This window comes from Mesoplodon bidens, assembly GCF_964165515.1.
Source record: "Mesoplodon bidens genome assembly, chromosome: 2".
NCBI lineage: Eukaryota > Metazoa > Chordata > Mammalia > Artiodactyla > Ziphiidae > Mesoplodon > Mesoplodon bidens.
The window spans coordinates 36,353,926-36,370,984 of record NC_138177.1 but is presented as its reverse complement, the minus strand read 5'-3'; the positions used below and the strand labels follow the sequence as shown (position 1 = coordinate 36,370,984).

General features: G+C 45.5%; 1 protein-coding gene across 4 annotated transcripts in view; it reads right to left on the bottom strand.

Moving 5' to 3' along the window:
- Positions 1–15,877, bottom strand: part of TEX35 (testis expressed 35) — a 30,143-nt gene extending 14,266 nt beyond the window's left edge. The window contains exons 1-10 of one of the 4 annotated variants that reach the window (XM_081221875.1): positions 15,704–15,877; positions 13,620–13,654; positions 13,154–13,276; positions 11,952–12,056; positions 11,327–11,395; positions 10,102–10,158; positions 9,337–9,396; positions 1,205–1,269; positions 785–968; positions 386–429 (exon numbers count right to left, since the gene is read on the bottom strand). In XM_081221875.1, coding sequence (XP_081078001.1) covers positions 386–429; positions 785–968; positions 1,205–1,269; positions 9,337–9,396; positions 10,102–10,158; positions 11,327–11,395; positions 11,952–11,963 — 491 coding nt within the window. In that variant the 5' untranslated portion in view covers positions 11,964–12,056; positions 13,154–13,276; positions 13,620–13,654; positions 15,704–15,877. Of the gene's footprint in view, positions 1–385; positions 430–784; positions 969–1,204; positions 1,270–9,336; positions 9,397–10,101; positions 10,159–11,326; positions 11,396–11,951; positions 12,057–13,153; positions 13,277–13,619; positions 15,271–15,703 lie in introns of those variants that run through there. The other 3 variants (XR_014014204.1, XM_081221877.1, XM_081221876.1) reach the window with 3 other exon arrangements.
- Between the last annotated feature and the right edge of the window lie 1,182 nt (positions 15,878–17,059).

Genomic DNA, 17,059 nt, shown 5'->3' with positions numbered 1-17,059 from the left:
GAACTACGTCCTCAGTCACACAGGAGTTGAAGCACAGATAAATCAGAAAGCAGGTCCAGATGCCAAGGGTGAAAAGGATGCCCAGGCCTGGTATGGAAGTTGCCTGTATATGGGGAGAAAGTCAGGAGCCTGAGGCAAGGTCAGCTCAACAGCTGGCAAGGCACCCTCCACTCCATGGGGGCCTCTAGGCAGCAGCCTCCAGGCTGGGCTAAGCAAGTCCTCCTTCCTGTGCCACGTCCTCTAAGACTGAGTGGATGTGATGTGGGGCAGAGCCTGCATAACCATAACCACGGGTGAGATTTGATGGGAATGCACCACTGAGCACACTGCCTTTGGGAGGACGGGGCACTGGATTGAGATAAGGGGCTTCCATGGATCTACTTACCGCTGACTGTAGTTGTTCTTTGGGGCACACCACAAACATTTCTCCTGTGGAGGACAGAAACGGCATGAGAAAGATCATTTTCCCCTGGTCCAAGATGGCCAGCCTGCTGGGCACCTCATCAGGTCTTGCTATAGGGAAGGACAGAACAATACTGTTGCACTTGGGAACAGGTGCGTCGAGGGTTGAGTCCTACTTGATCATGGTTTTGGAATCACCCCAGGCCTGTAGGGCAAGACCCCAGAGAGGACTCAAGACTAGGGAGGCATCCTGGGGCCAGGAGAGGAGTGGAACCAGTCCTTAACAGCAAGAGGTAAGGGAGTGAGAGAGCCCAGGGGAGGTTGGGGGGAACAGGAACCCAGGGGTGTAACACTGGGTCAGGGTCAGGGAGGGCTTCATTACACAGCAGGTATCACACTGGTGAAGGGAATCCACTGGATCCTTTTTTGGTTGTTGTAGTGCCATCATCTTTTTATGAAGGGCCAGTGGTGCTCCATTAGCTCCATCCATTTTCTTCAGCTGGATCTGTGGGTCTGTGTCCGTCTTTCCTATCAGCCTGAGTTCTTGCTGCTCCTTTGGTCCTCTCCTGAGAGGACTGGGGAGTCAGGGAGGGGCAGAACTGGGGAGATAATTTTCAACAGGAAAGGAGATAACCGGTAGCATGGTTGGCCGTGGAAGGCCTTGACTACAAGCCACTGGGGAAGAGAAACCAAGACAGCTCCTTGAAGGGTCTGGGAGTCCACTGAACCCCGAGGACACTAGGCAAAGCGAAGGGAGGAGATTCTTTAGGGTTGAGGAGAGACGGGTGCAGGTTACACTCACAGCTTGCTGTTCTTCTGTATATTTATTAAAACATCCATCTTCTCATCCATATCCTTTTGCATTTCCTTCAAGAGAGAATGCAAAGCTAAAATCATCATCATGAAGGGCTTTTGAAGTCCCTTTTCCTGCCTCACTCTGCAAACCACTGAGACCACCGCAGCATCTTACTTCCTCAAGAATCCTCACCAGCTCTGGGTAGGGTGGCTCATCAGGATGTGTCTGACACGTGCCACCCCTCCCTGTGTCCTCCCCCATTCCATAGTGAAGCTGAAGCACAGGCAGAGTCATTGGGGGCTTGTCCAAAGTCTCCATGTGAGTCAGAGGCCATGATCTAATTTACCTGATCTCACACTTGAATAAAACCCTTATCTGCCTTGGTTCAATGCCTATGCAATCTTCCCCAGTGGCGCAGTGGTTAAGAATCCGCCTGCCAATGCAGGGGACACGGGTTCGAGCCCTGGTCCGGGAAGATCCCACATGTCACAAAGCAACTAAGCCCGTGTGCCCACAACTACTGAGCTTGCGAGCCACAGCTACTGAGCCCCACATGCCTGGAGCCTGTGTTGCGCAACAAGAGAAGCCACCGCAATGAGAAGCCCACGCACCGCAACGAATAGTAGCCCCCACTCGCCGCAACTAGAGAAAGCCCGCGTACAGCAGCAAGGACCCAACGCAGCCAAAACTAAATAGATAAAATAAATAAATTTATAAAAAGAAAACAAACCCCGTGACCTCCCCCACTAAAGACGTTTCTGACTCCAGTGTTTGGACCCCTGCCATGTACGTAGATCCTGTGTATCTGTTTGTTCCATCTTTTACCCAACTCCTGGCAGAAATGGTCAACACAAAATAAAGTAGACAGTAGCTCAAATGGCACCTCACATTTATTATTAAGAACTGAAATAATAATAAAATCTTCTTGGCAAATTTTAGATCTATAAAATTTGACCTGGAAAAATTGGATAGAAATAGTGGTCACAAAGAACTTCTAAGATGGTGACAGTATTAGTGACAATATCTGTTAAGGACAAAAACAGGGTTGGATTGAATATCACAAAATATAAATGAAAAATAATTTGCTTCAAGGAAAACCATTTTAATAAAAAATGAAAGATCTGGGGAGACTTTACTGATCTGGGGTAGAAAATTGATCAAGGAATTACACTGTCAGGATGGAAATGATTTCCAAAAAATATCTTCTTGAAAAGCATTTAAAAATGTTTGTATACATTTTGAATAAGACATTTGCATTTGTAAATAAAGTCAAATATCCTTGAAGTCAATATTCCCCCGGGTCCAAAACATCAGAGTCAAAACGTCCCATATTCTTAAAAGTCTCACCATCACTTCAAACTCATCATGTTCCAAACTGACCTCTTCACTTTCTCTTCTAAATTAGCTGCTTCCCAACTAGCCTGTCACTGTCACCACTTTTTTCTAATCGTCCGGATTAAAACTTTGGTGTTATCATGCACGCTTGCCTCTCCTTCATTCTTTATACTGAATCAATCACCAAGAATGTTATTTTTCCTTCGCTGCATCTTTCAGATTTACCCTTTTCCTTCTGTTTCTACACTTGGTCCAGCTTTCTTCACCTTGAGCGGAGATGTGGCTTCCAGTTTGATATTCTTGCTCCAGACGGCCCCCACCGGCTCCCTCGGCGCCCCCAGGCCACCTTGCAAGCAGCTGCCAGCTCAGCTTTCTGATGTGCTGCTCCTAGCATGTTCTTTGATTAAGAATCTCCAGAGGCCTCTTACTGCTTACACAACCAAGTCCCAACCTGTCTGCCTGTCTTTCAGAAGCCTTCATTATCCACCGCCTTTGTGCCGACTCCATTTTATTTCTCACAGTTTCCCCCAATGATCCCTCTTTTATGACCGATCTCCCCACTGACTGCGAGAAGCTTCGCGTTCATCCTGCTTCCATGCTGTGTGCAAGCTGTTCCCGAGCCCGAAATAGCCTCCTTTGTGCCTTGTGATACCCAGTCCTACCCACTAACAAAACACTTACTGTGTTTGCATTTTGATATAGAAATAAGGCATGCCCTTTGCAGAAAATTTGGACAATACAGAGGAATATAAAAGAAAAAATTAATCTTATCGCCTTTCAATAACAGCAATTAACCCTTTTGGTATATTTCTTTCCAGTCTTTTTTCTATATATTTACTTACCAATTTCTTTTCACCTGTTGAGATCAGCCTGTATATATTACTTGCATCTTGGTTTTTTACTTCTCATTAAAAGTATTCTTTCTAAATTCTGTCTCCTATAGTGAATTTTCATTATATAGATGTATCGTAGTTCTTTTGGCTATTCCTCTACTTTTGAAAATTGTGGTTGTTTACAATTCTTTGCTATTATAAATAATCCTCTGATGAACTTCTTTTTATATATACCCATGCTGGCATTTCTGATTATTCTCATAGGTTAAATTCTGAGAAGTCAAGGAGTTGATAAGTCATGGAGTTTTGATATTTTTGATACCTATTGTCTAATTCCTTTTTAGTTTTGTACAAACTTGTACTCCAATCAGTAGTACAAGAGCATTCCTATCTTGCTTTACCTAATTGTCATAAATTACAACTTGGCTTATTTGAATGTGGCAATTATCTAAGTATTGTTTTCATTTGCAGTTATTTGATTACTCATGAGGTAAAACTTGTTAATATATTTATTGCTTTTTAGTAATATTCTCCTCTGTGGATTGTTCACATATACCCTTTGCCCATTTTCCTAGTTGGTTCTTATTGATTTGTGTGAGCTTTGTATGTTAAAGATAAAAAGCTTTTTTCTATGTCTATCATATTTGTGGAAAATTATTTCCCCAAAACTATTGCTTACTTTTTCACTCTGTGTATGGTGCTTTTCTGTTATAATTTTTAAAATTTTTGTATTGTTAAACATTAACAATACTTCCTTTGTGATTTCTTCCACTGTAATTATATTTAGACCATCCAGTTAAATACATACTTATTTTTATTTTTAAAATTCACTTTATATACTATTTCAGTTTATAGTGTTAACTGAGTTAAGCTTTCCCCTTATATAGTCAGGCAATATTCTTTTTTTTTAAATTAATCTTTATTGGACTATAATTGATTTAAAATGTTGTGTTAGTTTTTGTTGTACAGCAAAGTGAATCAGTTATACCTATACATATATCCACTCTTTTAAAAATTATTTTCCCATATAGGTCATTACAGAGTATTGAGAAGAGTTCCCTGTGCTATACAGTAGGTCCTTATGAGTTATATACTTTATATATAGTAGTGTATACATGTCAATCCCAGTCTCCCAATTTATCCCTCCCCACTGCACCACTTTCCCCCCTTGGTGTCCATACGTTTTTTTCTCTACATCTCTATTTCTGCCCTGCAAACCGGTTCATCTGTAGCATTTTTCTAAGTTTCACATATATGCATTAATATACGATATTTGTTTTTCTGACTTCACTCTGTATGACAGTCTCTAGATTCATCCACGTCTCTACAAATGACCCAATTTTGCTCCTTTTTATGGCTGAGTAATATTCCACTGTATATATGTACCACATCTTCTTTATCCATTTGTCTGTCAGTGGGCATTTAGGTTGCTTCCATGACCTGGCTATTGTAAATAATGCTGCAATGAACATTGGGTTGCATGTGTCTTTTTGAATTATGGTTTTCTCTGGGCATATGCCCAGTAGTGGGATTGCTGGGTCATATGGTAATTCTATTTTTAGTTTTTTAAGGAACCTCCATACTGTTCTCCATAGTGGCTGTATCAGTTTACATTCCTACCAAAGATGCAAGAAGGTTTCCTTTTCTCCACACCCTCTCCAGCATTTGTTGTTTGTAGATCTTCTGATGATGCCCATTCTAACTGGTGTGAGGTGATGCCTCATTGTAGTTTTGATTTGCATTTCTCTAATAATTAGTGATGTTGAGCAGCTTTTCATGTGTCTTCTTTGGAGAAATGTCTATTTAGGTCTTCTGCCCATTTTTGGATTGCATTTTTTTTTTTTTTTAATATTGAGTTGCATGAGCTCTTCATATATTTTGGAGATTCATCCTTTGTCCGTTGATTTGTTTGCAAATATTTTCTCCCATTCTGAGGGTTGTCTTTTCACCTTGTTTGTAGTTTCCTTTGCTTTGTAAAAGCTTTTAAGTTTCATTAGGTCCCATTTGTTTATTTTTGCTTTTATTTCCATTACTCTAGGATGTGAGTCAAAAAAGTTGTTGCTGATATTTATGTCAAAGAGTGTTCTTCCTATGTTTTCCTCTAAGAGTTTTATAGTGTCTGGTCTTACATTTAGGTCTTGAATCCATTTTGAGTTTATTTTTGTGTATGGTGCTAGGGAGTGTTCTAATTTCATTCTTTTACATGTAGCTGTCCAGTTTTCCCAGCACCACTTATTGAAGAGACTGTCTTTTCTCCATTGTATCTCCTTGCCTCCTTTGTCATAGATTAGTTGACCATAGGTGCGTGGGTTTATCTCTGGGCTATCCTGTTCCATTGATCTATATTTCTGTTTTTGTGCCAGTACCATATTGTCTTTATTACTGTAGCTTTGTAGTATAGTCTGAAGTCAGGGAGTCTGACTCCTCCAGCTCCGTTTTTTTCCCTCAAGACTGCTTTGGCTATTCGGGGTCTTTTGTGTCTCCATACAAATTTTAAGATTTTTTTATCCTGGTTCTGTAAAAAATGCCATTGGTAATTTGATAGGGATTGCAATGACTCTGTAGATTGCTTTGGGTAGTATAGTCATTTTCAAAATATTGATTCTTCCAACCTAAGAACATGGTGTATCTCTCCATCTGTTGGTATCATCTTTAATTACTTTCATCAGTGTCTTATAGTTTTCTGCATACAGGTCTTTTGTCTCCTTAGGTAGGTTTATTCCTAGGTATGTTATTCTTTTTGTTGCAATGGTAAATGGGAATGTTCCCTTAATTTATTTTAGTTTTATTGATCTTTCCTCGTTTTCTTTGTTTCTATTTATTTCTGCTCTGATGTTTATGATTTCTTTCCTTCTGCTAACTTTGGGTTTTGTTTGTTCTTCTTTCTCTAGTACCTTTAGGTGTAAGGTTAGATTGTTTGAGATTTTTCTTGTTTCTTGAGGTAGGCTTGTATTGCTATAAACTTCCCTCTTAGAACTGCTTTTGCTGCATCTCATACGTTTTGGATCGCCGTGTTTTGTCATTTGTCTAGGTATTTTTTGATTTCCTCTTTCATTTCTTCAGTGACCTCTTGGTTATTTAGTATTGTTTAGCCTCCATGTGTTTGTGTTTTTGACCTTATTTTTCCCCTGTAATTGATTTCTAATCTCATAGCGTTGTGGTCGGAAAAGATGCTTGATATGATTTCAATTTTCTTAAATTTACTGAGGCTTGATTTGTGACCCAAGATGTGATCTATCTTGGAGAATGTTCCATGCACACTTGAGAAGAAAGTGTAATCTGCTGTTTTTGGATGGAATGTCCTATATATATCAATTAAATCTATCTGTTCTATTGTGTCATTTAAAGCTTCTATTTCTTTATTTATTTTCATTTTGGATGATCTGTCCATTGGTGTAAGTGAGGTGTTAAAGTCCCCCACTATTATTGTGTTACTGTCGATTTCCTCCTTTACAGCTGTTAGCAGTTGCCTTATATATTGAGGTGCTCCTATGTTGGGTGCATATATATTTATAACTGCTATATCTTCTTGGATTGATCCCTTGATGATTATGTAGTTTCCTTCCTTGTCTCTTGTAACATTCTTTATTTTAAACTCTATTTTATCTGATATGAGTATTGCTACTCCAGCTTTCTTTTGATTTCCATTTGCATGGAATATCTTTTTCCATCCCCTCACTTTCAGTCTGTATGTGTCCCTAGGTCTGAAGTGGGTCTCTTGTAGACAGCATATATATGGGTCTTGTTTTTGTATCCATTCAGTGAGCCTGTGTCTTTTGGTTGGGGCATTTAATCCATTCACATTTAAGGTAGTTATCGATATGTATGTTCCTATGACCATTTTCTTAATTGTTATGGGTTTGTTTTTGCAGGTCCTTTTCTTCTCTTGTGCTTCCCACTTAGAGAAGTTCCTTTAGCATTTGTTGTAGAGCTGGTTTGGTGGTGCTGAATTCTCTTAGCTTTTGCTTGTCGGTAAAGCTTTTGATTTCTCCATCAAATCTGAATGAGATCCTTGCCAGGTAGAGTGATCTTGGTTGTAGGTTCTTCCTTTCCATCACTTTAAATATATCATGCCACTCCCTTCTGGCTTGTAGAGTTTCTGCTGGGAAATCAGCTGTTAACCTTATGGGAGTTTCCTTGTATGTTATTTGTCATTTTTCCCTTGCTGTTTTCAGTAATTTTTGTCTTTAATTTTTGCCAATTTGATTACTATGTGTCTCAGTGTGTTTCTCCTTGGGTTTATCCTGTATGGGACTGTCTGTGCTTCCTAGACTTGATTGGCCATTTCCTTTTTCATGTTAGGGAAATTTTTGACTATAATCTCTTCAAATGTTTTCTTGGGTCCTTTCTCTCTCTCTTCTCCTTCTGGGACCCCTATAATGCTAATGCTGTTGCATTTAATATTGTCTCAGAGGTCTCTTAGGCTGTCTTCATTTCTTTTCATTCTTTTTTCTTTATTCCATTCCGTAGCAGTGAATCCCACCATTCTGTCTTCCAGGTCACTTATCCGTTCTTCTGCCTCAGTTATTCTGCTATTGATTCCTTCTAGTGTATTTTTCATTTCAGTTATTGTATTGTTCATCTCTGTTTGTTTGTTCTTTAATTCTTCTAGGTCTTTGTTAAACAATTCTTGCATCTTCTTGATCTTTGCCTCCATTCTCTCTTTTTTTTAATTTATTTTTGGCTGCGTTGGGTCTTTGTTACTGCGTGTGGGCTTTCTCTAGTGGCGGCAAGTGGGGGCTGCTCTTTGTTGAGGTGCGCTTCTCCTTGCAGTGGCTTCCTTTGTTGCAAAGCATGGGCTCTAGGCACATGGGCTTTAGTAGCTGCAGTGCGTGGGCTCAGTAGTTGTGGCTTGAGGGCTCTAGAGCTCAGGCTCAGTATTTGTGGCACACGGGCTTAGTTACTCCGCGCCATGTGGGATCATCCCAGACCAGGGATCAAACCCATATTCCCTGCACTGGCAGGTGGATTCTTAACCACTGTGCCTCCAGGGAAGTCCGCGGACCTCATATTAAGAGGTTCCCAAATAATTGCTATGGGGTGCAGCCAGGCGTAAAGAGGAGCTGTTCAAAACCACAGTACAGGTGATTTCAGCACGTAGCCAATGTTAATAACTACTGCTAAAGTGCGAAGGACCTGGTTCTCATCAGGAGCAAGCATCTGAATCACTTAAGAGTTTTGAGCAACTGTGCCCAAACTTGGAGGTTTTTATTCAGTTCATCTTGGCCAGGGCCTGCGTAAATGGACTTTAGAAATCCTCAGAAGTGATTCTCAGTGCATCCCTGGCAGAGAGGCTGTTACATGATTATCTATGTTGGTTTCTTCATTTGTCTGGTTATCCTTGGGCTGTACCACCTTAATTTGATTATTAAGTTGGCTTCATTATGATTTTAATATCTGGTAGAAGTAATGCCCCCTTACAACTCTTAAAAAATTTATAAATAAGTGCTTTTGTCTATTTATGCTTCTGCATTTGTTGTTCTCAAACTTCTACCTGGGGAACATGAACAAAACCCCAGGGTGCCAGCCCCATCAACACAGGATCTGAGCTCTGTTTCCTATATTTGTGCTCCTGGTGATTCTGAAACCCACCAATGTCTGTAAACTGCTATTCTAGAATCTAGGTGATCCTTTTAGTAATTATTGAGTTCAAAAATAATCTTACTGGGCTCTTGGTTAGATTCACATTAAACTTCCAATGCTGCCTTAAGACTCACCTTAAGGCTCACTTCCTCTAAAAGGACTTTTCTGGTTACCCTAACCCGCATTCATTACTCACTTCTCTAAACCCCTGGTTAGTTGACAACCAGTCATCATTTAGCTTAGTACTTATTTGTTATTTAATTCTTTTTTGCAATAGAGTTTGGGTCTCTTATTAAGCTGTAAGCACTTGCAGGGCAGGCTCTGGTATCTCCTTGCATGATTCCTAGTATGGTACTAGCCCATGGAGGGCACTCAGTAAATGCTTACCTTCATAATCTCCACAAATTCCTGGAGTTTTTCAAAATCCTTATCTATTACATCTTTTATCTAGTGAGGAAGAAAGGCAAAGAGCACATTATTGGATGTGGAGTTGTCTTTCAGGCATTTTAAGCTAAGGGCTGCAGCTGCTCCCCTGGAATGAGCTGGATAAAGATTAAGGAATTTTCTAATAATGGCCTACTAAAGCCACTTTCTTCCCAAAAGTCTGTGAAGGGACTAGGGTGAGTGTATCATCAAGTCAACACCAGCAGCAGCCTTGGCACAGCTTGGATCTGGTCATTGCAAGGCTGCCATGTGGAGCTCAGACCACAGCTTCAATTACACGTTCTTGCTTGAGCATTTCCTTTGTTCATAAATATGCTATAGGTAATTCCATCAGAGAAACAAGAAGAGGATTCTTGCTCTGCAGCTTGCTCAGGGGAGGAGTATTAGGATAATGGAATTGGTCCCTGACTGACCCCAAATTCCAGGTCAGCCCCTCTCACTCTGTCACTAAGGTTGTATCTCCCCACCCTTATCAATGAGATATCTTAGAGAGCCCTTATCATTCAAAATTTGGGTTTAAGCATCAAACAAGTAAGAAACAGATAACCTAAGCTGCTGACACTTAAACACTCTAGGGGATTTGGGCTCATTTGGTTTGATTGCTTTTTCCATGCAATTTCTGATTTTCTTTACTATTCAAATTTAGGCACTGCATTTTCCTTGAAGCTACACTTTTTCTCCATGAGCTGAAAAGTCTCATCCTGTTACCTGTTTTATCTCCTCCATTTTTTCCTTGAGCTCTTCCCTCACCTCCCTGAGTTCATTCTGAGAAAATAAAATAGAGAAGGAGTAAAGAAATGTCTTGGATGGAAGGGAAACGGTCAGAAGGAGGAAAGGAAAGATCCTGGGGCATTGCCAAAAGAGGAGCAGAGAGACAGATGCCAGCAGGGAGGAAAGAAAGGATGCTATTAAGAAAATAGGATACTGGGACACACAGACATCCTGTACCTCCAGATGTGATGCACTTTGAAAAGGTCATACTTTCACTCCTGTGGTGTGACCACTGAAAAATGCATGGCCTAAGTCTAATGGTGAGGAAGCATCAGACAACCCAGATTCAGGGTCATTCCACAAAATAAATGATTTGTCATAAAAAATGACAGTGTCCCAAAAGACAAGGTCGAAGAACTGTTCCAGACGAAAAAGACTGAAGAGACATGGAAACTAGATGCAAGGTATGATTCTGGATTGCATCAGACCAAAAAAGTTATCTTCTCTTTTGTTATGAAAAGACATTAGTGGGATAACTGGTGAAATTAGAATAAGGGCTGTAGGTGAGAACTGTATCAACATTAATTTCCTGCTTTTGATGTTTGGATAATTGTACTGTGGCTGTGTAAGACAGTGTTCTTGTTTTGAGGAAATATATACCGAAATTTGAGAGAACCACTTGCTCGCAGATGGTTCAGGAAATATATATGTTATATATAGGTGTGTGAATATGAAAGAGAGAAAAAAAAACCCAAGATAAAATGCCAACATTTGGGAATCTGGGGGAAGGGTATACTAGAACTCACTGTACCATTTTCTGGAAAATTTTCTGTAAGTCTGAAATTATTTTAAAATAGAGAGAACCAGGGCTTCCCTGGTGGCACAGTGGTTGAGAGTCCGCCTGCCGATGCAGGGGACACGGGTTCGTGCCCCGGTCCAGGAAGATCCCACATGCCGCAGAGCGGCTGGGCCCGTGAGCCATGGCCGCTGGGCCTGTGCGTCCGGAGCCTGTGCTCCGCAAGGGGAGAGGCCACAGGAGTGAGAGGCCCGCATCCCACACACAAAAAAAAGAAAAAATAGAGAGAACCAGAAGGAATGAAGTCACAGGGTCTGGAGCAGAACTGTAGATGCCGGCAGTTTACCTGCTGCAGAAGTTGTTCTGTTGGCCCCACTTGTTCACTGTGCTGATCCAACTTCCTGTCTCCTGGGTCCACACACCTACCTTTAGCTCCTTTGTCCCTCCTGGTTTGGTAAATGGCCCTTCTTGTTTAGCTCCTTTGTAGTCATATGTCTGTTGGTTGGAAACAGAAACACAGAATATTGGAAACTGCAGGTGTGGGAGGGTGAGGCAAGAGGGACGACCCCGAGTTTCTGCTCCTCCCTTTGGGTCAGTGCAGAGATAACCTGACCTCACCTGTGCAGGAGTTTCCTCCATCCTTCTCCCCTCTCTGAGCTCATCTCATTCCACTCCCTTCCTGGCCCACTGGGCCTCAGCTTTCTGTCCCCTCCACAGACATACTCATCCCCACCTCAGGGCCTCTGTGCGCGCTGCTTTTTCTGCCCACATCACTTGTCCTCAGCCCTCCAGGGGCCGCAGCCTTGTCCTACAGCTCTCAGCTCAGAGGAAGGCCTTCCCGATGCCCTCAACCCACAGCAGCCCCCCAGTCACACCTCCCTATTTTAATTCCCTGCATCATAGGTAAAACTACTGAATTTTTCCTTATTTATTTAGGTATCTGCTTTGTTCTGTGAGAGCAGAGAGGTTGTCTCTCTCTCAATGTATCCGCCAGCATCTGGGACAAGTCTTGGCCACCAGGAACAGTGAATGACCCCTGACTCCAAGTCACCTCCCCATGCATCTCAGGCCTGGCTGCCGGTATGGCCTCAAACAAGCTTCTTACTCTGATCAGCTCTGGCTTCAATTCCAGGCAAACTGCCTTGTAGTTCTTGTTCTGCAGAGACAGGAGGCTGGGATTCAGGCTGCCAGGCACCAGGATTGGGGAGGACCCTCCACCCACCCAACCCTGCCTGTCCAACTGCGCTTAAGCTCAGGCCCACATACCCCCAGGGCCTGAGCCAAGATGACTCACGTTTTCTCATGTTCTACTCCTCTCATGAGTGACACCTGCCTGTTCAGCAGGCAGCCCTCTCCCTGGGGAGCTGGCGGGGGTGAGGCCTGGCGGGGGCACTTTAAGATAACTCAAGGAAGCCGTCTAAGCATTTTTTCAGGAGCATCGACTTTGGAGGTAGACAGACAGACTTGGATTCTAGTCTCAACTGCCCTCCTTACCAGCTGTGTTGACTTAGGCAAGTTATTTAGCCTCTCTGAGCCTTCACTTCCTCATCTGTAAATTGTGGATGATAATTACCTTTATCTGATGAGGTTCTTGTGTGCCTTAAACACGCGGGTAAGATGCGGGCCTGGCTGGGGTCATGGCTCCTGGAGTGGCTGGGATAGGGGTGGGGCATTTCAGTGCTCCTTGTCCTGGCGGGGGTCCTTCCCACCCCAAGGCCAGGGGTCCATTCCCCACCCTCCTTCCAGCCTGAGAGGCCACGTCATGCTCAGAGGGAGCAAGAAAAGCCGAGGGTTTGTTGGGGACTCTCTGTACCTTTTCTTGGCAGCCGGAGGTGGTGAGGATTCACCTAAGGAAGTATTTCTAGATTCTGAGGGGAGCGGAGCTCTGGAACAGGTTTTAATTTAATTCTGGGGCATCTTTAAAGAATGGAACGCACCTCATCTAGCCTCAGGGCATTAGCAATTAGCAACAGCAATTACTTATTGCGCAATAAAGAGGTTAAAAGTGTGGGCTTTGGAATCAGACTTTATCACTTGCTAGAAATAAGGTGAGCGGCATCTCTGAGCCTCATTTCCCTCGTGTGGAAAAAACAAAATGGTATTGATGATGCATCTCATAAGATGGCTTTGAAGAATGAATGAGAATAAATATAAGGGACCTAGTAGAGACCCTGGCACAGAGTAAGCACCCAAAAGATACTAGCTACTGACACTGTTGTTGTCACCACAATCACATGGGAACCAGAGGCTCACCTGGTTATTCTGGATCTTGTGTGTGAAACGTCCCCTCAGCAACAGACTTCATCCTGCCTTGTCATTTCCGTCTCTCTTCTCTTTCCTCCCTTTCTTCTTTCTTTCCTTCTTGTTTGTATCAGCCTTATTGATATATAATTCATGTACCTTTAAAATTCACTCTTTTGAGGTGGCCGGTATAGTGAGATTTAGTACATACCCAGGTGGTCCAATCATCACTACTATCTAATTTTAAGACATTTGTATCACCCCCAATAAGAAACTCCTTACCCTTTAGCAGTGACCCCCCTATTTTCTCACACCCTCAGCCCTGGCAACCACTAATCTACTTTCTTTCTCTGTGGATTTGCCTATTCTTGGCTGTTTTCTTTTTGTATTCTGGATTTGATGAGAATCTTGATCCTTATCCGTAAAATAGGAACAATGGTTCCTCCCTTGTTGTGAGGAATAAAGATTGTGAACATACCTGTCCTGTGACGGGGGCCCTCCTGAGTCTGGCTCCTGTGACGGGAGGCTGGTCATCAGTGTCTGGTGGGACCTCTCACAGGTGTGTCGGCTGTGGCAGACCTGGGGGTGCTATGTCCCCCCTTATCAGCCCTGCCCTCACACTCACCGGTGGTGTTTTCTTGCAGACCCCACCATTGGACATCGGGAGTCAGCAGCCCTCCCTTAGCTCTCCTACACACCTTCCTCAGAAGTGACCATGGGGACAATGCCCAGGCCAAGTACCCTCCCCTGTTTTCTGCTATGGGTGCTTTGAGCCTGTTCTTGGCTGGATTCTGGGGTCTCCAGGGCCTGGGAAGTGGAGAGGGGAGCCTGGATGCAGCAGCACAGGGTGGGTCCCATGGGATCCTCCCCAAAGGGCCAGGGAGGGGCCAGGAAAGAGGTGAACCAATGGGGTGGCGACCATGGGCCACTTATGGAGAGGGATTTCCCTGGGCCCCCCACTCTGCTGGGCCAGCTGGGGTTTGGAGGAGGAGGAGGACTCGGTCACCATCAACCTCCTTCCTTGAACTGGACCACTGGACTTGCAGCTCCTGAGCCAGGGGACCCAGGAGAGGTTGTGCAGTCTCTCAGGTGAGGTGATGAGGGCCTGGCCTGGGAGACAGACGGGAAGACCCCCTCACTGCCCAGCTGAGCAATGCTTCTGAGGAAAAATCATGAGAGAGGCCTCTGAGGTTCAGCATCCAGAGAGGGAAGTGCAATAGTGGGCCAGACAAATCCCTTTCAATTTGGGGCTTTTCTGGGAGGAGAGAAGATGAGAGATGAGTTGTGGGGACATGGCTGGGAATGACAGTGATAGTGTTCCTTCAGCATCTTTAAATTCCTGAAACATCTTCACAGCTATTGCCTCATTTTGCTTCCCATGAGGTCTGAAGCAAACTAGGATAACTGCGGGCAAAAATCACTGTTCTCCTGACATCTTTACAGATTCCTACATCTGACAATGGTATAACTGCCTTTTTTGAGGACACAGAGACGTTAGGGGGCTTGCTCATAGTCGCACAGAGCTTTATTCATTCCAGGGACACAAGGGAAAGGCAGGGCCTGTTTTGAAGGAGCTGACAGCCAGCTGGGAAGAGGGCTCCTGACAGGCAGTGTTGCCTGTGTAGTCACAGGCATGGTGGGGACACAGAGAAGGGGACTGTCCCCGCTCCTGTAATTAAACGAGGATTTCCTGGAGGAGGTGATTTCGAAGTTAACTTGCAGAGGGAGTGGAGGGGGTCGGGGTGCGTAGCGCTGAGCGGGGAGGCCCGGGTCCTGCAGGGGTGGGGTCCCTGTGAGCTGCTAAGGAACGCGGCCCTCCCCCCCGGAGGCAACAGATTAGGTTAAGCGGGGGGAAGAGCCTGTCTTCTGCTTTCCATCGAGGTCTCACCCGGCCCAGGCCGCACCTGGCGGGGTCAGGAGGCCCTCCCTGCTTAGCCTTGTCTGCGATGGGTGTGCAGGGCAGGGCGCGGAAAAACCGCCCGGCCGCTGCAGGGCCCTGGAGCCCAGCGCACCATGGTCCCCCCCGCACCCCCCACCCCGGCCGCTCGGCGCAGCGGGCCCCACAGAAGCCTTCTCTCTGGCGTAGGGACCAGAGCCGGCCCCGCGCAGGGTCCGGCTGCGGCGGCGCGTCTCCCGCAGCTAGTCAGCCCGGAGCCCGCCGAGCTCGGCCCCCGCCCCCGCGCCCCCCGCGCTTCCGCCTCAGCGGGCCCTGCGGCGCCACAGGCCCAAGGACGGCGGCGCCGAGCCCTCCGACCCACCTCGAGATCCCGGGGTACGGCCCAGTCCCAGACAGTGGGCCCTCGACCCCGCCGGCCACCGCCCAGAACACGTCCTTCGGCCCCGTGCCCCCGGCCTCCGCGCCGACCCCAGCCTCGAGCCCCGCGCTCCTGGGGAGCCCCTCTGTCTCCCAGGAAGTGACCGAGACCCCTCTGGCCTCCGCCTCGAGCCCTGCTCCTGACCCCGCAACCCCCGGAGGACCCCGTGACCCAGGGCGGGCCCGGGACGCCGCGGGAGGACGCAGCGGGCCCCTCGCCCGGCTCCACCCGCGGGGCCTCGGCTCACCCGGGGGTGGCGGCGCCCCCCGGGTCTGCCCCGTCCAGCCGGTCCCGCAGCGCCGAGCTTCTGGGGACGGAAGAAAGCACCTCGGAGCCTTCCGGCTCAGGGAGCTCGGCTGGGCCTCAGAGAACAACGGCGCGCCGAGACGGGGTAGCTCCGAGCCAGGCCGCACGCCCGGAGACCGCCGGCAGCCGGCCAGAGCCTGAGACAGGTGCCCGCCCACTCGCGTCGCTGGGGGTTGGGGGCCCCGCCCTGGCGCCTGGGTCTTCCTCTGAGGAGACCAAGCCCTAGCTTCCATGCCCCAGCCACAAGTCAGGGAGGTGGAGGGGGTGAGGGTATGTGCTGGGCCACATCTCCCGGCACTGGGTGCATTCCAGACCACTCCATGGGGGATCCTAGAGCCAGTTCACCCCCTCATCCTCCCCCTAGATAATAATTTAGGGTGGGGAGAAAAACCTATCTTTGGCTAGAGGAGGCTTTCAGTCAAGGGTTGGAATGCTGGGTCTTCTACTTACTGTGTGGTCTTAGGCAAACTTCCTAACCTCTCCGAACTTCATTTTTCTCATTTTTAAAGTGAAGAAAAACACCAAATGTCAAGAGGTATCTTTCAGTGCCTGGCATCAATGAATGGTAGTTATTACTATTCTAGTCTCAATTCAGTAGTGAAATGTTTAATGATTCAGTCTCCCATCTGTCCTTACCTTATTCAATAGACAAGGTTGGCCTCAGTCTCATTTTATTAATTACAAATGATTATGAATGATCACAATTATGAATTATTAAGATTGTGAAATCTCACAGGGCAGGGGCTGTTTTATGTTTTATACCTCTTTATATCTTTCCCAGGCCTAGAATAGTGTTTTGCACACTGGTGGATGATTTAATTCAACAATCATTTCCTGAGTACCTGTTTTGAACAAGGCAGTGGATACCAAGATGAGCAGGACCTGTTTCCTGTTTATAAAAGAGCTTAGTCTAATAGGGGCTAATAGAGACAACCAGGACAGTTTAATTAGCGCTGCCGCAGAAGGGTGAACCAAGAGCCTTGGCAAGAAAATGACTCATTTATTCTGCCTGGAAAGGTGGTGGTAATTGGACAAAAGGTAATGGAGGATTTCATCAGGCAGCAAAGGCTAGAAGGTTCTTCGTGGCAGAGGGAACAGCATGGGCAAAGATAGGTAGATGTGGAAATGTGTGGTTTGGGAAAGACAAGCAGTCTGATGTGACTGGAGTGTCGGTCACATATTTGGGAAGGAAGCGGCAAGTGATGAGGGGAAAGAGGTAGACCGAGGCCAAATTCTGAAGGACTGGATCCCGCAGTCAGCACAGCCATCAGAGGATTTTAGCAAGTGAGCAAAATGG